Below are 21,574 nucleotides of genomic sequence, written 5' to 3'. Positions count from 1 at the left end.
GATTGGTTCAACATCTGTTCCCCTCTCCCACCCATTTTTGGTAGATGTTCACAACTAGAACTCAGAACCAAGGAACACTTCAAATTCAATTGTCAACTGTGTTATAGTAAAGATTTGTGTGGCTGTTTACACAAAATTCAATGCATCAAACTTTTTCAATTATATGTTCATTGCTTTGTGAAATGTATTCGAAGATTACTGCAGCTTTTGCTGGCCAGTCCCCTTGCTGTTTGGAGCTTTATTTCCAAATTCAGCTACATCTAAAGCTTTTCAAAAAGAATAAAGCTACCAAACTTAACAGCAAAATGGTTGTTCAAAATAAAATGCAACTTTCTGAAAAACAGGATTTTCCTCAGGACATATATGATGGATATTCTGGCATTAGTCCTTGTTACTGTCACAATTTAAATTGACCACTATATGTTGCACCCATAATCACAAGTGCTAAATTGTACTCTTGCAGCTAAGGACTTACATGGGTTAAAATACTGTAATAGAACTGTCTGTTTTCAGATGACATAGGAAACACAAACTGTAGAACTGCCCCAGTTGATATACATACAATCGTATTATAACACCAGTTTAGGTGATTTGTGACCGTGGTAAAATAAGTGATGTTTGTTAGAAAACCCACTGCAAATAGAAGGCATTTCACAGTGAGTGATGGGAACAAAGCCCAAATCAAACCGTCCAGTTAGCACAGTGTAACAGAAATCCAGTTGTTCTGAAGATATGGTTATACAATGCTGATCTTCATATGTCATTATTTTGTTGTTCTTTTAAATCTTTAACACATGGGCCTATACTTTTTTACTGACTGAAAAGCTACCAAGCCAGCCATCTATGAATTTTTTTTAAATAGTATCACCTGGATAATTTTACTGTGCCATTTCGAAACGAAGCAGCTTCACATTGAAAAAATATTGAATTAACTCTAATAAAAGGCAGAGAGTTTTCCTTGCATTTCTTTCCTTCTTTGCAAAACCTGCTATTTATGATAAGGCTCTTCAGTAATTGAAAGAGATAACAAATGATGCTCTTGACAATGGTTTAAAATAAATGGCATAAGAATTCAATTAGCTAAGCTAGTTGTAATTCCCAGTCTCAGGGCCAGATTTTCATGGAATCAAGACAACTCTGGACACTTTTAAAAACGGCAGACGAGACCAGGGTGCAGAAGTCCTGCCCCCATTTCTAGCCAATACAATTTTTACTGGTAGGGGAAAGGGGATGGGGCGTGAATCGCACAAGCATGGAATATGAATCTGTTGGGCCATTTGAAAATAGTGCTGAGTTTAAGCAGTCGCATTTTGCTTTTCCAATATCTTTAATCCACACTGTAGGAGTCACAAATTTATGGAGAAGAGGTAAAAAATCGAAGGGCAGAAAAGGTCTGTTTAAGTGTCATGATCCAAAGTTACTTAATGCACAGCCCTTTAAGAATTAAAAAAAGACTAGGCTGCAGCTGTCAGTTAGAGTTAAAACACATGCTGGTAGAGTACATTGATTGACAGGTGATTTGGCGTTGCTAAGAAAATAAAATTACCATCTATTCCTGCAGTTTCAATAGTCTTCATTGTTGTTATTTCCCCAAGGGTTTTTATTACTGCTGAGCCCATTATGAATGCTTGGCTGAGCTTCAATATGTCTAAAACAACTCATCTCAGCAGGTGGGCTGAGTTCACATTTTGATTCAGTTTTAAAGAGGCTGTTAAAGGATTAGCTGTCTTTGATGTGGTTACTGAATAGAAGTTTGTTTGTTTATAAAACAGATTGACCACTTGAGGGATTTAGAATCTTTGAATAGGTTTCATGAATGAGTGTTTTGTTTTTCTGTTTCAAGTGCGTATGAGCAAGAGCTCTATTAGATTATTGGAAGTTTAGAGATTTTTTTCATGTCAACATAGCTCCTGAGGTCTGCCCGTAGTGGACAATGGCTGACTAGTTGTCCAGGTGGCATTAGGGTATGAGGTGGCATGGAAGAGGAGCTTGGGGGTGGGTGGTGAGGTGAGAGATGAGGGCTAGAGGGCTTCAAAGCTTTTTATAAAATTGGGCTGAAGTCTCAGAGAAGCAAGGTGGGCCTTTTAGCCAGCCCACCTTGGTATTTGCCTATCTCCATGGCCACCTCCAAACTGCCTCCAGAGGCAGCAGGCCTGACTTGATCATGCCCCCACCTCCCCAGAGTAAAAACTGCATATGATAGGGCCCTTTATATAGAGGCAGATCTGCTGAGTTGGAAAATTTCCTGACTCAAGTTACCCACCTTCAGTGAAAATCTGGTCCTGAGTGCTTCATGACATAAACTTCCTTACATGTTCTGAGAATCACTGAATAAACTGGTATAAACACTGCCCATTTCATTTCAATATACATTTTGTTACAATGTTAAATGGACAAATATCATCAGTGTAGTGCCTCTTCATGATGAGGAAAATAAAGATTTGGATGAGGGAGATAACGCTTGTTCAATTTAGTTAAAACGGTGGTGATACATTTCAGATGATTATCCATTATCTAATGTGATGCGAATGCCCTTACTTGGTTCCATGCTTACCTATCCAATCGTATCCAGAGTAGCTCTACCAAAGGCTTCTCTTTTCACCTTGTACCAATTGCTGAGCAGTCCCTCAAGGATCGATCTTTGTATCCTACTCTTCCTTGTCTTGATATCATCATTTATAGGCATGAGTTCAGCAAACAATTGTACACTGACGACACCAAACCCACCTAGTTTGATCCCCTCCATTGCCTGTGTTGTCATACTGCTTGTCGAATACTCAGTCTTGGATGAACTGCAATTTCCTCCAGTTAAACAATGAAAAAGCTGAAGCCATTATTTTGTTCCCCTCCACAGCATCGGATGGTCACCATCTACTCCATTTCCACTCTCCCTGGCCACTGACTCAAGTTGAACCACATGATTTGTAACCTTAGTATCCTGTTGAACCGCAAGCTAAACTTTCAATGCTAACCATTGCAAAGAATGCCCATCTCAAAAATCTCTCACCTCTACCCTTCAGCTCATGATGCTAAACCCACATTCATGCCTTTGCCACTTTCAGACTCAACTAATCCAATGCTCTCCAAGTTGACCTCACATCCTTCCTCCTCTGTAAACTTTAGATCATCCAAAACTCTGTTATCCATATCCTAACGCCACCAAGTCCAGTTTGCCTATCATTCCCATCCTCACTGATCTTCATTGGTTCTAAATTATTCCAGCACCTCATAATTATCATCTTCATTATTGTATTTAAATCACTTTCAATACACTATATCTGTTACCTCCTCTGGGATATAACTCCAAGAACTCTTGAATTCCTTTGGCATATGCATCTTGTGCATGGTATCTCCTTTCACCCTGTTATTATGGGTATGCCTTCAGCAGACAAAGCCCTACACTCTGGAATTCCCTCCATAAACCCTCTACCTTTCCACCTACCATCCTCCTTTAAGATCTGCATTAAAATCCACCTCTTCGATCAGTCTTTCAATATCTCATCCTATGTCTTTCTTTTCCTTACACCTCCAAGAGCCTTGCAACGTTTTTCTACATTAAATAAGTTAAAATTGCAGTAGCAGCAGCAGCTAGGGACAGTTTATTAAAAACTGCTCCATAACAAAAAATTCCTTGCTTCTGGTATTTCGCATAAATGCTTTATTAGTTCTAAGTATGACCTTTCAAAAAATCTTCCCAGGAATAAACCAGTAGAATGAAGACATAGAGGAAACAATCATTCTCAAAAACTGTAGCTTTTTGATTCTGGTCTAAATAAGTGAGTAAATCTTCATAGTTCTTAAGGATAAACCCCTTAACAGTTACAGTTAAATCACATTTAATTTCATTAGTTACCGATCTATAAAAGAAGCTTGAATTCATATTTACCTAGCATGCTCCCAGCTATCAATATATCAAAGAGTGTGTCTGCATAACGACGGTAATCTAGTCTTGAGCCCGTTACATCCAGAAATTTGGATACTGCCTCAAGGTCACTCCCAGCCTCATTGAGACCTTGAATGATTGTGTCTCTGAAGACTGTTGGTTCGAACTTCTCCTTTTCATCTGCACAAGAGATATTATTTCAGTCACATACTACTTCCAATCTTCCCAGGTAGCAATATAAAATTTCTACCATACTTAAGTCATCAGTCTTTTAAAGCAGCATAGTCACTATGTATTGAGGAAATAGAATAGTTGATCTTTAGTGGAGAGAAAGGCAGAGTTAACGTTTCGCATCCATATGACTCTTCTTCAGAACCATAGGGACATACAGTCATACGGACTCGAAACGTTAACTCTGTCTTTCTCTCCACAGATGCTGTCAGTCCTGCAGAATTTTTTCAGCACTTTTTGTTTTAGATTTCCAGCATCCGCAGTATTTTGCCTTTTTCTGATCATTAGTGTTATGAGACAATTTTTGTGGTGATTGGCATCCTGAAAGAAATTAAGTAATTGTGGTATCAGCTAACTATATATTGTATTCAGTCATTGACTAGTTGACAGACAAATAAATCTCTCCATTTGATTTTACAGACAAAAGAATAAAATTGCATCTTTCTCATTTACTGGTTTGACCAATCAAGATCTTCCATTATTAAAAAAATATTAAGCGCACAATTCTATAGATGACTTTAAAAGTTCCTTGGACTGATCTCTATTTTTTGTGATTGCGAATAAGAATAATGTTAATCTGATTGACAACAGTGCAACTACCTTGATGCATCTATGCTACTTCACAAGTGAAAGAACAAGGCTGGAACGCTTACCCCTCTTCCTGGTCTTGAACCGCTGGCCTGTTAGCACTGGCTTCTGCAACTTACTCATAAACTTTCTGTGGGGTTAAAAAATAAATTAGACACAGCAAAAACCAGTATGAAAATGGAATTCATGATAATTCACAAGATAATACATTGAATGTTTCTATCTCAAGTTCTCAATGTTAATTGGGCTGCTAGGCAGGCAGCTCCCAAACAGAAACCAGCCATCTGGTCACAGGACAAGAAATTGGAGGAATTTAGTCCATGTGTAACTCTTTCACTTACCTACAAGCAGCCAGTGAAGATCAGCTTTCTCTGTTGCGGGAAGGTAGCCTCAAGATTTTTTTAAAACAAGTTCTACTTTAAAAGCTTTAACAGTTTAAAAAAGGAACCATTTCCCAAAGGCTCTCCTATAAATCTTATTGTCTTGGTTCCTGTCGGCTGCCTGTTCCATTGCCTATGTGTCTCATTGATTATCAGTGATGTTTTATTAGAAGATCCTTGCTCATCTGGACCGTAGATTTCAGAATTCTTCTCCAACAATGCCTGTTCAGTTTGCCTGGTAAATTGTTGTTCTGGTCATTGCAAATTGTCACTAGCTCAGTTAAAAATAGTGAAGACCCAGTCATGTTGCCAGCCAAATCATCTACTCACAGCTAGCACCTGCTTAGAACACCTGATCAGCTCCGGACTCACACTGTCAAGTGTCCAGAATTCCTGAAAAAGTACATAACTGTTTCAAATTCTGCTAATTATCTGCAGCCAGCTTATTTTCAGAAAGCCAAACACATGCTGTGTTCACTGATTAGCTGTGGCACTACCTTCTTAAAAAAAAACTTTCAGGCTCAAGTCTATTCTTTTTACTCGTTCTCTGTATCAGAGGGTTGCTGGCATGAACTGCATTTATTATGTATCCCTAGTTGCCCTCAAGAACATAGTGGTTAAGCCTTCTACTTGATTCGCTGCAGCTCATGAAGTGAAAGTAATCCTGCAATTGCTGTTGGATAGGGAGTCCCAGGAATTTGGCCCAGCAACAGTGAAGGAGCGAAGATATATTTTGAAGTTGGGATGGTGCATAACTGGTAGGCGTACTTAAAGGTAATGGAGTTCCGGTGCATTTGATTCCCTTGTTCCTCTAGGTGGTGGAGGTCAAAGGTTATTAAGGTGCTGTAAAAAAAAGCCTTGGCAACGCATTGCAGTGCATCCTGTTGCTGCATTGATAGTGGAGAGATGCTTAAGGTGGTCGATGGACTGATCAAGGAAATTTAGGAAGAGTAATGTCCAACACACAGGGATCAATTTAAACCTCCAACATAGAGGGCACACAGCAATGTTTTCTGGAATGCTGGGGGGTGGCATTTACCAAGAAAACTGCATATGTTAAAGATTGGCTGGTATTTTGGTTTGAAAGCAGCAATTTTACTGTGTTCATGTAGGAATACTCACAGAACCCTTTTACAGATGCCCTTTCATCCTGCCTGCTCCAATGCCCACCTCTGGTTCTCCATCCTGATAGCCTAACTGAACGGTATACCTTTACCTAATTAAGTTCTGACTCCGGGAAAAATAAAAATTGCTGCCACCTCCATTTTCGTGACAAAGGCAGGTTTACAAACTGGAGTCAACCCTCGTTTCCCGTCTCCCATGAAAAAATCCAGCCCCAAGTATCCAAATGTGTCTTCAAATGTTCTGAACGAGGAAATGAGTTCCATTTGAGAACCTCAGAAGCCCCGCTATATTCTACTTGACTTTACAAAATGTTATTTTACAACTTTAGAGTGAAAAAGATTAAGATTTAAAGTTTACCTTCAAATAAAAGTAGACTCGAATTTGACAAGATGAATTCCAAGAATCCTTGATGCAAAAAATATCAGAATTTGGTACATTCCCTATTTTGTTAAGTCCTCTAGGTTTAATAATATCTCAAATTTCTCTCCCCTCCAACAGAAAAAGTTCTTAGCTGCAAACTTGCCCCAGAAATCAAAGAGCTATAAATTATTTCTGCCAATGATCTAAATCATTTAGCCATTACCTGGCAACCATCTCCCACAACTTTCTTTTATCATCCAGTTGCTCCAATAGTTGAATTGGAAATTAATGATCCCTTGGCACTTCTTGAGAAGCAGTTCATTCTGTAAATGTATTGGCTTACATTCCTCATCAACCAATGCCATTAAAAGCTAGTGAACAGGGCACTCAAAGTGCATACCTCTGCCAAGCTGTTTTAACTCAACATTATTACAATTACGCAGCTCTTTACTGAGGCTTTTCCCTGCCTGGTTGATGTTCTGTAGCTACAAAACTGAAAAAAAAGTATTTTTTAGTAAGAGCTTCCATCTCACTGAGGAGGCTTCAGGCCAATCCACATCCAACAACCTGCTCCAAAAACTCTGCTCCATTTTGACAGCTGTGACAAATTGCACCACGACAACTGAGACAATCCACAACATCTAAAACAATCAAATCAACAACATTTTTAAAAAAAAGTCAATTACCCTCTCTCTATGTTGATGGATCCTTCAAAAAATTCCAGGATCCAAATCTGGACCAACATCTTCACCAAAGGAAAAACATCAATCCTTCCTCAGGCCATACGTTTTGTTGAAATCCATTAGTTTTTTAAAAAAACATATTGTTTATAGACAAACAAGGATGAAAACATCCCTCTGCCCACCTTCAGTGCCAGAGGTAATAACAGATCAATCCATCATGCATTTCGTTGTGTTTTGTGGGATCTTGTTGCTGCACAATAGCTATCAAGTTTGCATACAGGTCATCTTCCTCATCGTGTACAATGAACTGGAGTTTTGTATATAATTTACTCACATAAATCAAATATACTGCTATACCTGAACCAGCAGGATATCCATTTCTAGTCAAATTGTACTCAAATAAATATTTCATCTTGGCTTGGTCTTCAGCATGAGATACCGAATGGAGCAAGATTATTACCCACATTGAGTGAAAGCAGAAATGTAAGAGTCCCACACCAGTCTATCTGTATCAGGTTTTAAACAAAGTCTTTACTACAGGAAATGAGTTTCTTTGTGAACTTGGTTTTGTTTGGGTGAGGACAAAGAGAAGAAAAAACTTTAAAAATATGAATTTCAGCCATGATAGTCTTCTTCTCCTTCCTCCGGGCCTCCTCTCCTGTGCTTTGTAAGACCAAAGGCAGTCAGTCTTTGAAGAAGCCTATGTGCAAGGGTCATATCAACTCATCTACTGGAACACTGGTTCTCAAATTTTTTTGGTTGAAAGATGCTTTTCCATATGAATGAGTAATCACATACCCTCACCACTGCCATCTAATTATAGTACTATATAATACTCAATGTGAAAGTACTCCATGTAAAGTAAATAATGTTTTTAAGCAAATTAGTATTAATTACACATTTCAGTGAGTTGGATGTGCTGGTTTCTCACTGCAGTCTGCTTGTTCTTGGGAGGAACACCAAATGGGCAAGAGCATGAAAAGACCAGAGAATATAGAGAGCACTAGGGGAGCAAGAGAAGAGGAAGAGCACAGGGTGAGCAAAGCACACCTCTGGTTAACACTCATTTGATTACTTTTGACTTTGACTCCCTGGACAGTTGCCCACCATAAAGCCAGCCCTGTGTCGCAGACCCTCGGAAAGACTTTACAGAATAATTTGAGAACGACTTTGTGAGAGAATAGTGTGAAAGTAGGAGAAACCCAAGTAATAAAATACTATAAAAGAAAATATAGATCAACTCAGTCATTGTCTATTCTTATCTCACACATTTAATCATTGGTTCCTACATAGATTTACTTCTTGTGATTCTTGTTCTTACACATGGCCCAGTCAACAAAGTAAGTGCATCAGCAGCTTCAATTAAAAGATCTTCCAATACAATGGATAAAATCAAAAGAATAACTGTGCGAAATACAATAACCTACTCCCTTATCACCCGAACATCTGCAATAAATATTACGAAGCAACATGTATAGAAAACTTATGTAGCCAATGTCACTTTTTTCTATAGCTTATTTTTGAGTTTGAAAGGTTTGAAGTTGACTAGTTTTATTTTGCTTGTTCTGAAGAATCCCAAGGGTATCACCATTTGCAGCTCAACTACTGCTTCCATTTATCTTTATTTTTATCCTTAGCGGGTCAAACAATTAATTGGAGTCTCAAGAGCAAGTGAACACAAAGTAAAAAGACGGTCACACAAATTATATACATTTTTGGAAAAAAATTGATAGTGTAGCATTTGCTGACATGCAAAGGAAGATGCTCAGTAATGAGAAATTATGAAAAAATTAAGGTCACACGTTAAATTCCTTTTTAATACCTTTCTATTAATTACATATTTGGTAATGACACAGAGCAGTGAATGACACTGTACATAATATTCTTTTTGGACACTGCAAGAACCACCATGTGTTCCTATTGGCATTTGTCCAACAATAAATTTATCACCAGGACTCACTCGCAGGAGGTCTCAAAAGGACATACAATTATTATATACAGCAACATTCCATCTCATTTTAGTACAGCTTCCCACGAGTGTGTTTGCTTGCCTTGTGACTCAAACTACTCAATCAGATATTTTTCTGAGCTCTGATATACACAACTTCCCACACGCTCCCCATACGCACATGCACATCTTGTGCTTTTTTTAAAATCATGTTGTCAAAGCCAACTGGCCTCCATCATCCATGGTGAGTCAAAATTGTTGCAAATTAATATACAAATACAAGGACTAGACATGTAAGTATCTGTAAATACGTTACAAATTCAAAAGATCCATGTCTGAACTGAGAATTAAGGCATTTTCCAATGTATTGCCGTGCAATCAAAACACTAAGTTAAAACCAGCATGCCCATTTATTACTAACAATATATTGAGAGAAATTTCCAGGCGCCCCAATAAAATTGTAAGAAAGTGGTTAATGTAATTTTTACTGTACTTACACATTCATAATGCTCAGAGCCATTGACCAACTGAATTGCTGAATTTTAAAAGGAAGCTTATACTTGAATACTGTGGTTAACATTTGCTTAAAGTTTGATAAAGCATTAACTATCCAGAAACTGGAATCATATCTGCAATACCATGTATCTGCATATCCAGTTCACTGAACTTGACACAAAGGTTTTAGCTTAAAAATAAACACACTGAAGACATGAATTGTCTGTTGGGTTAAAAGGGAGTACAAGGTAAGTTTGTATTCCTATTGATGCTTTCCAGTTAATAGAGAAAGGTGATCTTACCTAAATTGTATAACATTGTGTTCTTTACAGACAATTACTGTTAATGTTTCACCAGTTAGATGTGTTGTGCAGCATTCACATTACATTATGTAAGGCAACTACAAACACTTAAATCAATGTTGTTTGGTAACTTAGTATTCATAACTAGCAAGCAGTTTTTCCCAACTTCATTGAAGTTTGGGTTTATGCAAAATAAATTGCTTCCATTCAGATTATAACACTTTCAACTAATTTCCACATCAAGACGACCCTGAAGAAATTTTGTTTATGCCACAATGAATTACTTCAGGCATTTGTTGGCTGTGGATTTGACAAAGCTGGAATGCACTGCTGTCACGAAGCTATTAATGTATATATTTTGGAAAATATTTTTCTTTTGTCTGCGGGTGTGTCTTAGTTGGGATTAAAGCCAGCTAGTCTGGGTGCTTTGATATGTACAAGTTTTGATATATAAGAAAGATAGCGTGCATTTGCATTTTTTGAACAGAGCATTTAAGGTGAAAATTGACACCTTTCTAGCAGCTACCAAGCAATATGTTTATATTACTAATAAAAATTGGTATTATGAAAGGCATTTCATTGTTAAAAGGGAAAGTTCAAAAAGGTTGTTGATACAATGAGAATTAACATTAATAATATAGATAAAGAGTAATGTTTGTCGACTGTACAAAGCTAGGTGGAATGTAAGCTGTGAGGAGGACACAGAGGCTGCGAAGAGATATAGATAGGTTAAGTGAGTGGGCAACAAGGTGGCAGATGGAGTATACTGTGGGAAGTGTGAAGCTATTCACCTTGAAAGTAAGAACAAAAAAGCAGAATATGTTCTAAAAGACGTGAAACATAAAATGTTCAGAGGGACTTGGGTGAACTCATAGGAACACAAAATTAGCATGTAAATACAGCAAGCAAATAGTATCTTGGACTTTATTGCAAGGGGACTGGAGTGCACGAATAAAGACGTTTTGTTACCATTGTACAGGGCTTTGCTGTCGCCACACCTCGAGTACTGTATGAGTACAGGGGATGGTAGGGTTGTAGTGGACGGAGTGGCTGCTGCACATGCTCATGACATCAGTCCACTGGTGCAACCCAAATGAACCTTATATTAAAAAGGGTATCCCTCACAGGAGTATAAGCAGTTAATGCTGCATCACTCTAGATATCACTTTCTTCCTTGGAATCATTCAAAGGGCATCTGAGCACTGCACCTTCATCCTCATGGGCTCCAAAATCCAGCAGTCATCAACCAAGAGCACAACAGTCAGAGCAGGGATCTGAGCAGCCTGCCTCTCCCTCTGCTCAGGTCACAAGAGATGCACCACATGGGAGTGGTAGGAAAATGAAGAATAAGGCTTTGCAGTGGCACAAGGGTAGTATGCATGTGGGTAGAAGCTGAATTGTAATTTTTGTTAAGCTTCTGTTATTTAGTTAAAACAAATAAATGTTATTCTTCTGCACTGCTTTGCCACCTTGCCCATTCTTGTTTGCTGTGTGATAAGGTGACTTTTAACTTATTTAATGATGATGAATGGGAAGACATGCATTGATAGGAACCAATGAATTGGGTGGGGGGAGGGGAAGATGTGCAAGGGGTGATAAATTGGACTGGTTGTTTGCGGGACTGTTTTGTGACAATGGCATAGCTAGGGGAATGAGAGCATGGGGTGCGGAGTTATGGAAAAGTGGCTATTGCTGTACTTTCAGCACTACTTCACGGGTGCAACCTCAGTGAACCTTGCATTAATAAGGGCATCTCTAGTGTAATGCCCTCGTCACCATTCTCCTCTTCAGTATCATCCAGAGGGCATCGGAGCTCTACAACATGTTCCTCCTGCAGGTCCCAAACCTTGCAGCTGCATAATGTTGCACAGAGCGCAGCACACGGTGACCATTCCGGATACCTTGTCTGGTGCCAAGAATATGGATCTAAGACAGGCAAATGGAGCTTAGGTCCAGATCAGCTCTGATCTAACTGAATTGCATAATATTTTTAAGTTTGAAAGGCTGAATGGCCCACTCACGTTGCTATTAGAATAATTATAGATAATTAAATACACAGTGTAGGATCCTATAGTAATAATGTGTTGAATGCAGATTTTGAGCTTCAGACAATGTAGGCTGTAGTGGTTATGCAGCATCCTGAGAGTTTTTTGGGTTATATTTGGAGACTATGGAGATGTTTGAAAAATTTCGCTTTTGGAAATTTTGTAAAAAAAAACACGATCTGTTCACCAACGTCCGTTAGGGGAGGAAATCTGCCATCCTTGCCTGGTCTGGCCTACACATGACTCCAGATCCACAGCAATGTGGTTGACACTTAACTGCCCTCAGAAATGGTCTAGAAAGCCACTCAGTTCAAGGGCAACAAAAGCTGGCCTTGCCTACAGCACCCACATCCCTTGAAACAATAAATAAAATTTTACCTTTTAAAAAAAATGGCACAGGCACCATAATGACTTGTGCCAATTGCACCTTTTTTCACCCCAAATAAAACGAGAATATGCAAGAGATATCTTTGAAGATCATAACACTTGGAATCTTATCTTATAACTGCAAAACAAATCCCTTCTTTATGCTGTCCTGCGAAACATGCAACATCACCCACTGTAATGGGTCATATAATTTAACAAATAGGCTGTCATATACAACAGACTTCCTGAATGGTAAGAGCCTACTAATGATGATATGTGTTATAGTACAATGAAAATAAATATGAGCAGATCAAAGGAAAAATGTAGTTTTTGGCTCCAGATGGCTTCCATTAAGTAGCCTAAGTTGTCTCTCACTATTTATGATATATTTTCCCCTGCTAACAAGTGATTAAAGTTCACAATTATAACTGACTTTTCATTCCAAATGGCATTAGGAAGAACAAGGTAACCTTTTTTATCAAATAAACAAACCTCTGTCCTTGGGAGGCTTCTTTCACCCATGAACTAAAGATTCAGTTGGCTGACTTGCTGTAAAACGAGCCACTGTTACATCAGCCCACAGCCAGCTGGAGCACATGTATCCAATACTGAAGGTTAAACTACTTCTGCTTTACCTCACTGTTCTTATTTTCACGATTGTTCTTAAACGACAAACTAGTAGGCAGAAAATCAATTTGAGGCAGCACGTGACTATTAATCTCTATTTATATATCATGGAAAAGTTGGAAGAAATTAACTTGTGAATACATTTCTTACTACAATATGTTTTTGTCTCCATTTTCACTTGGCAGCGCTCTTGTCCTGCAATCTCTGCTCGTGTCATTATCTGAGAATGCCATTATCTGAGAATGCTCTGTACAACTGCATGTTGGCCAACACATGACAAATAATCATTACTTCATAATTTCAAGTACAGAACAAAATTAAACTAATTGTACATAACCACCAGCAGATTAAAAAGGAACAGAATGAGATGTCCCTTCCTGCTATCTTCTTTTATACGGTGAGCAGGCTATTAAAACACAATGCCACATTACCATTTTGGAAATAGTAATTTGCAATTATCTACAACTTGTCAGTTACTAACCCACAGTATTTTGATTTGCTAGCAGGACTCAGCTAACACAGCTAATAAAAAAAAGTAAAAGTAATGAACCCTGGAGGCAGTACAACTTGGAAAATGGTGTGGTGCGTACTTGTAACTGGTGAGGTCTCAGGATCAATTTCTGATTCTATTGAGTTAGTCTAATTTTAACTGAACTAGTTTTAGTGGCACTTACATTAACTTCAAAATGTTTAATTCCCTAGTTAAGGAAATGAGGCAAGAATCAGCCAGATTTCCCAAGTCTCATAGTTACTCAGTGACCCCACCCTACCCCTTCACTACAAAAAGATGTGTGAGCATAACAGAAGAGCAGAATGGGATAGATTGTAATCCCTCCCATAGTCACCTTCCGACTCTCATTGTTTCGACTCACATGTGATTGACCACGTGGACAAGGCATTGATAGGCTGATGGGAACGACTGTGAAATCTGTAAATTAGGATAACTGAGGGACTTGAATCAGGTGTCCTTTATTTGCAGATGTCCTGATTTTCAAAATAATCATTGTATGTAAACCAACTGAGTTTAATATCCCAGGATTTATTTCCCCACTTTCACTTGGGACTATGCGTAATTCTGCAGCCCTACCAGTAGGATGTAATTTCAGTTCATTTTTTGCTTGTTGGGCTTCCTCATCCATCACCATCCCTTGGCCCTTTTCCGTCGAGGGAGGGGTGTCCCTATCCTGGGATCTGCGAAGTTGACAGCCTGCACAAGGCAACATGGCTGTGGTAGGGCCAGAGTGCCTGACAGAGCCCAGCCAAATTGGGACTGGGTGGGGGCCCAGCAGACCCCTTTCCAAGACATCCAAGACGACTTCTGAAGTGCTGAGGATGGTGGTAGTAGTATGGAGCTGTTAATAGCACATCAGTACTTGATGTACTAGTGGGGTAGGGCTACTGGAGCTTTGATTATGTGATGTTCTGACCACATGATATTGGATCATGTGACATCAGATCATATGACTTCTATAACTTTCACAAAGATCCCCTGTGGTCCCGGATTTTATGGTTTTGCAGCAGCAGTGGCTGTGTCAGAAGTCCCAAGAACCAGGAGGCCATCAGAGAGCAGGTGAAGGGGAGAACCCATGGACCAGCGACAAAGGAACCACTCTCTCCAACTCTCCCTCCCAAGAGCCAGTCTCCATCACTGTCCCCCAGTGCTTATTCCAGTCTTCATCTCCCCATTCAACTCGTAAGGATCCCAAGGGCAGAATTTTACAACAGTGGGATTTTACGTTCCCACTGTCGTCAATGGGATTTATAATGGCTTGCCACATTTTACGGCCCTGTCCCCGCTGAAACAGGGCTGTAAAATTCTGCCCCAAGAGTTCAGCATCACTCCTCTTGGCATGCTTAGCACCGTCTGCATGTTCAGGTCACCTTCCCAAAATTCTAGGGTTTCCAATTCCTGACTCCTACTACTCGCGATTGGCAGATCCTGGTTTTTGTATAGAGCTGATCTTTTTATCCAGCATCCATAGCAGCAGAGAAACCCCTCTATCCCTGTATCAAAGAGTTAGAGGTGATCCTCTGCTTCTAGGCATGCTGAATGGAGAGATCCCCAGTACACAACAGCTGTTTCTTTGCGCTGCCACCTCGTAATTATTTGCATGCTTGATGTTTTAATTTGTAAATTGGCTTGATGCATCGAAGGCTGTCCATGGTTAATAACGTGAGTGTGTCTGTTTCAAGTGGGAAGTTTGAATCTATTATACCGCAATCTAATTGGGACCAAGGGGCCTTTTGTCACTGGTGTCCATTTTTGCAGGTTTCACTGTACATTCCAGTTAAATTAATGCTTTCAGGAAAGGAGAGAAAACTGAGAAAAATATTTGCACTGTAATGCACTGTCACTAAACATTTACAGCAATGTTAAATCACTAAAACACAATTGGTCAATGTTCTTCAAAATAGCCTGGAATACAACTCTCCATATGGGAAAACGGGTATAAATAAATTACTAATTTACTGAATATCTAACCGCTGCCACCACCACCCCCATCAAACCATGGTAGCAGGAAGCTTTAGCTCAGTTTTGTGTGGTAAATCCATTCATTCACATGGCCCAGCTGAGGAATTCCTTGAAGCCAATTCTCCCATTCAGATCAATAACATTCTTGAGAAAATTCCAAATAATCAAAACATTGATTTAGCATTTAGTTGTATTTAAATCTGATTATTTTAAAGGGCACTACCTGACCTATGAAAGAGATCATCACAAATAGCACATACAACATAGCATTGATCATAGTTGTTTTAATGCTGTGGGTGTTTCTGCAAAGGATTTCTGGTTGAGGTGGAGAACTGAGGCTCTCTATATAAAAACAGTAATCTAGGACACAAACAGCAGTCCACCCTTCCCCATCTGTAAGGCTGCATAAACTTTTAGTCAAACTGTTTTAATTTCAACCTTCAAAAAGCACCCCTTATTTCCTCAAAGAACTATTTTCATCTCCTACCATCTGCACTTATTGCCTTCAATAATGAAGAGTGCAGGAGGGCATCCCAGGAGCAGCACCAGGCATACCTAAAAACGAGGTGTCAACCTGGTGAAGCTACAACACAGGACGACTTGCGTGTCAAACAGCATAAGCAGCAAGCGATAGAGAGAGATAAGCGATTCCACAACCAACGGCTCAGATCTAAGCTCTGCAGTCCTGCCACATCCAGTCGTGAATGGTGGTGACAACCAAACAACTCACTGGAGGAGGTGGCTCCACAAATATCCCCATCCTCAATGATGGAGGAGCCCAGCACCAGTGCAAAAGATAATGCTGAAGGATTTGCAACAATCTTCAGCCAGAAGTGCCGAATAGATAGTCCAACTCGGCCTCCTCTGGAGGTCCCCAGTATCAAAGATGCCAGTCTTCAGCCAATTTGATTCACTCCACATGATTATCAAGGAACGGCCAAAGGCACTGGATACTGTGAAGGCTATGGGCCCTGACAATATTCTGGCAATAGTACTGAAGACTTCTGTTTCAGAACTTGCCACACCCCTAGCCAAGCTGTCCCAGTGCAGCTATAACGCTGACATCTACCCAGCAATGTGAAAAATTGCCCAGATATGTCCTGTATCCACAAAGCAGGACAAATCTTACCCGACCAATTACCGCCCCATCAGTCTACTCTTGTTCATCAGTAAAGTGATGGAATGGATCATCAACAGTGCTCCCAAGTGACGCTTGCTTAACAATAACCTGCTCACTGACGCTCAGTTTGGGTTCCGCGAGCGTAACTCAGCTCCTGACCTCATTACAGCCTTGGTTCAAACATGGACAAAAGAGCTGAACTCCCAAGATGAGGTGAGAGTGACTTCCCTTAACATCAAGACCGCATTTGACTGAGTGTGGCATCAAGGAGCCCTAGTAAAACTGGAATCAATGTGAATCAAGGGAAAAATCTCCACTGGTTGGAGTCATACCTAGCACAAAGGAAGATGGTTATGGTTGTTGGAAGTCAGTCCAGGAGGTCATCTCAGTTCCTAGACATCACTGTAGGAGTTCCTCAGGGTAGTGTCCTAGGTCTAACCATCTTCAGCTGATCCATCAATAACTTTCCTTCTATCATAAGGTCAGAAGTAGGGATGGTCGCTGTTGATTAGACAATGTTCAGCACCATTTGTGACTCCTCAGATACTGAAAAAGTCAATGTGCAAATGCAGCAAGACCTGGGCAACATCCAGGCTCGGGCTGACAAGTGGCCAGTAACATTTGTGCCACACAAGTGCCGGGCAATGAATGTCTCCAACAAGAGAGAATCTAACCATCATCCCTTAATATTCAATGGCATTACCACCACTGAATCACCCACTATCAACATCCTGGAGGTTACCATTGACCAAAAACTGAACTGGACTAGCCATATAAATACTGTGGCTACAGAAGCACGTCAGAGGCTAGGAATCCTATGGCGAGTAACTCACCTCCTGACACCCCAAAGCCTGTCCATCATCTACAAGGCACAGGTCAGGAATGTGATGGAATACTCTTCATTTGCCTGGAAGAGTGCAGCTTCAACAACATTCAGGAAGCTTGACACAATCCAAGACAAAGCAGCCCGCTTTATTGGCACCCCATCCACAAACATATACTCCCTCCACCGCCAACACACAGTGGCAGCAGTGTGTACCATCTACAAGATGCACTGCAGGAACTTAAACAGCACCTCCCACATCACTACCATCTAGAAGGACAAGGGCAGCAAATAGATGGGAACACCACCACCTGTAAGTTTCCCTCCAAGCCACTCGCCATCCTGACTTGGAAATATATCACCGTTCCTTCACTGTCACTGGGTCAAAATCCTGGAACTCCCTTCCTAACAGCACTGTGGGTGTACCTACAGCACATGGACTGCAGCGATTCAAGAAGGCATCTCACTACCACCTTCTCAAGGGCAATTGAGGATAGATAATAAATGCTGGCCTAGCCAGCGACGCCCACATCCCATGAATGAATTTAAATAAAATACAAAAAACAGCAAAATTAAAAGAGGATTGTAAACAAGACTTCCACAAGAACTGGACTAAAGTTTTACATATTCATTTTATTTAGATGATGGACAACCTTTGCAGGGTCTATGAATGAATGGACTGGCCATGAGACATTGTAGTTGAGGTAGTTAGGACCCAAAGAATACTATAGTATAAATTAGCAGGGCTATGGAAAAACACAACTTCACAACTAATTCTGTGAAAGCCCAGATTAATGAATCATACCAATAAGAATATAGAAATACAGTGATAGATTAATGCTTATCTTTAAATTAAAATTACCAGTAAATAACAAAAGTTCCTTCTGCACTTCAAAAATCAGGCATGGGTGTTTTGTGCATGACACTTAGTTTCACCCATTCCTAAGTACTCCCACTGGTTTATGGAGACAAACTGTTGGAAATTCCATATTCTTTTGCCAATTTTTTTTTTAAAAAAACAAATTTAACAATTTTCCAGGATTTTCAGTGTTTTGGGAATTGTATTTTGTGATTCCATCCCCTTTTCTAGGAAAACACAGATAAGTAGCCTTGATTATAACTGATGAAAAGGATCCAGACCTGAAATATTACCTCTGTTTTTCACCCCACAGATACGATCAGACCTGCTGAGTTCTTTCCAGGATTTTAGCTTTTCATTTCAGGTTTGCAGCACCTGCAGCACTTTTTCTTCTGATTATAAATAAGTTTGCTCCCTGCTGTTGCAAGTTCACTTACTAATTAAAAAAACTCAAACAAAGTTGAAGTTAAAAGCAATGCAAAAATTTGGGAGTTCTGTCCCTATACACTTTTTAGAACAATGCCATTTAGCCTATATGGCCTATCCCTATCCTTCTACCAAATGCTTCACCTCACATTTTCTCTGTATTAAATTCCATCAGTGACCTGTCTGCCCATTCTGCTGTCCTAATGATATCCTGTTGCAGTCCATTGGTATCGCCTTCATTGCTTGCAACACCTCCATGTTTGGTATCATACATCAAATCTGACATTTTATCTGTATTCCAATACCCAAGTCATTTATATTACATGTGTGTATATGATTTTTGGGGATAACCATTGTCTACCATCCTCCAGTCTGAAAAACAACAATTTATCATGACTCACTGTTTTCTGCCCTTAAGCCATTTTTTCTTTATCCAAGCTGATACTGATTCTTCTACACCACGGGAATATTATTAATAAGCCATTTATTTTGTCATGTTCTTAAAATCCATATGGACACCATCCATTGCTTTCCCTTCATCAACTTTCTCTGTTACTACATCAAAGAATTCAAATTAGTCAAGCACAATTGCCTTTTACAAATCCATGAAAACCTCTCCAAGTGCCTGTTATTTTTTTCCCTGATCATTGTTTCTAAAACCTTATCCACTATTGATGTTAAGCTAAACTGAACCTGTCGCTAGCTACCAGGAATGTCCTAACACACTTTCTTGAATAAGGGTGTCACATCTGCTACTCTCTGATCCTTTGACATCTCTTCCGTATTAAGGGAAGATTGGAAGATTATGGCCAGCCTTTCCATTATGGCCATCCCCACTTCCTTTAGCAACCCAGGTTAAGCCATCTGGACCAGGTGATTTATCCACCCCAAGCATAACAAGCCTTTCCAGCGCATCTTTCCTAGCAATTTTCGCCCAATCCATTCCACTACCATCTCTGCCACCTCTGCATCTACTGATATTTTGTCAGAATCCTCTTCCTTCATAACCACTGATACAAAGAGTTCATTAAGTATTCTAGGCTTGCCATGCATCTCTAAGCATATAAAACTGTGTCCCAAATAGGACACCCCCCACTTACTATTTACAGGCCAGTATAAGGATTTTGTGCTCCTTTTTATGTTAGCTGCCATTCTATTCTCATTCTCTCTTTGATAGTCTTCTTTTCCTCTTCGCTTCCCTTTTTAAATTATTGCATTTGGCCTGGTTCTCACTTGAAGAATTCACCTGACATGCATCACACCCTCACTTTTGTTTCATCGTTTTCTCCATCTCTCTTGCCACCCAAGGAGCCCTGGTTTTGGTTCCCTTACCTTTTGCCCTTGTTAGAATGTACCTAGCCTCTACCTGAAACATCTCCTCCTTAAAGATCACCCAATGCTTCATGCTAGTTTTTCCTGTCAGTCATTGGTTCCATTTTACCCTGGCTTGATCCCTTCTCATCATCCCTCTTCCAATTTAGAAGTTCTACTTTAGATTATTCCTTGTTCTTCTCCATTAACTTAAGCCTTATTGTATGATGATCACTTTTACCTGAGTATTCTCCCACAGACACTTGGTCCACTTCATTCCCCAGAATCAGATCTGGCAATGCCTCCTTCCTAGTTAGACCAAGAACATACAGGTCAAGGGAGATTCTAGCAGAACTACATTGATGAAACTCGAAGAATCCTTCTACCCTCAAACATAATGCAGAATGAACAGCACAAACTTCATTATTTGCGGTAGTTCAATCCTTATTTTCCGACCTACTCATTTTTCCTGCGTATTTTCTTCCTATCTCTTCTACTCAAAGCACTAATGCCTTGCTGACATACGAGTACAAAATGTTGATATCCTTTGTACCTAAAATAGCTGTGTTTACTCTTAGTACAAGAACCTCAAAGAATATGTCAGCAAACATTTCCAGCAAGGTGGCTAGACAGCAATAGGAGCAAGAACCCTGCACTATTTTCTTTTTCCTGATCTAGGAGCACAGGGGTCAATTGGCCAGGCTAAGATTAGCTAACTCGATACAGACCAGCCTGAGTCATGTGCTATTTGCAGTCTGACATTGTCTCATACACATACACACCTTAAAAAGATAACTTATTTGGATAAGGCACCCCTTGAAGTAGAGGGGAAAAGTCAAGTTCAATTTTCTTTTAAGAAATATGTGTCCTTACTTGGATAACTAAAATTAACTACTGCAACTAGCTTCCAAGAAAAGTACTATGTTGATTTTCAGGTGACCATATAGCACACAAATCCTTGTAAATTACATCAACATCTGTCAAAGCTGCATCATTGTAATGGGGATTATTACATCTTTCACTTGTCAAAATTTCAGCATAATTGTCAAAAAATGAAAGTAGTGTTTTTAATAAATAATATATTTACATCCTATTATTTGTCTTTGTTTGAATCTATTCTGTTTAGGTACAGCATGTACAGCAGCAATTTTACAAAAAATGAACCAATTGTTTGAATACTATTAAGATTACTACATTGTAACCAACCTTAATGTATTTTCAGAGTCCTGGAATAAACAACTTTTCATCCTTGATGATCTCAACTTCCATCTCAACTCATCACGCTCTCTGCCCTCTAACTTCACTGCCCTCTTATCTTCCCTGAATTTCTCCCTCCATGTAAACTCCCCAGCCCATTTTCACAGCTACTGTTTAGACTTTGCCATTTCACGTGGACCTGCTACTGCCATCATATGAATCACAGACAGGCCATCTCTGATCCATTTCATTCAAACACACTCCACCCACATCCCCCTTCCACATCCCGACCCACCCCTGCAAAAAACTATCCTTAGTTCACTCACAACTGC

General features: G+C 39.7%; 1 protein-coding gene across 2 annotated transcripts in view; it reads right to left on the bottom strand.

Annotated features, from left to right (window-relative positions):
• Nucleotides 1-21,574, bottom strand: part of bzw2 (basic leucine zipper and W2 domains 2) — an 85,259-nt gene that overhangs the window by 50,431 nt on the left and 13,254 nt on the right. For both annotated transcript variants that reach the window (XM_078538843.1, XM_078538844.1), the window contains exons 2-3: nucleotides 4,768-4,832; nucleotides 3,887-4,063 (exon numbers count right to left, since the gene is read on the bottom strand). In XM_078538843.1, the coding sequence (XP_078394969.1) occupies nucleotides 3,887-4,063; nucleotides 4,768-4,825 (235 nt within the window). In that variant the 5' untranslated portion in view covers nucleotides 4,826-4,832. The remainder of the gene's footprint in view (nucleotides 1-3,886; nucleotides 4,064-4,767; nucleotides 4,833-21,574) is intronic.

Source organism: Cetorhinus maximus, chromosome 3 (genome assembly GCF_964194155.1).
Source record: "Cetorhinus maximus chromosome 3, sCetMax3.hap1.1, whole genome shotgun sequence".
Classification (NCBI taxonomy): Eukaryota; Metazoa; Chordata; class Chondrichthyes; order Lamniformes; family Cetorhinidae; genus Cetorhinus; species Cetorhinus maximus.
The sequence above is the reverse complement of the archived record's forward strand: the minus strand, read 5'-3'. Positions and strand labels throughout refer to the sequence as shown.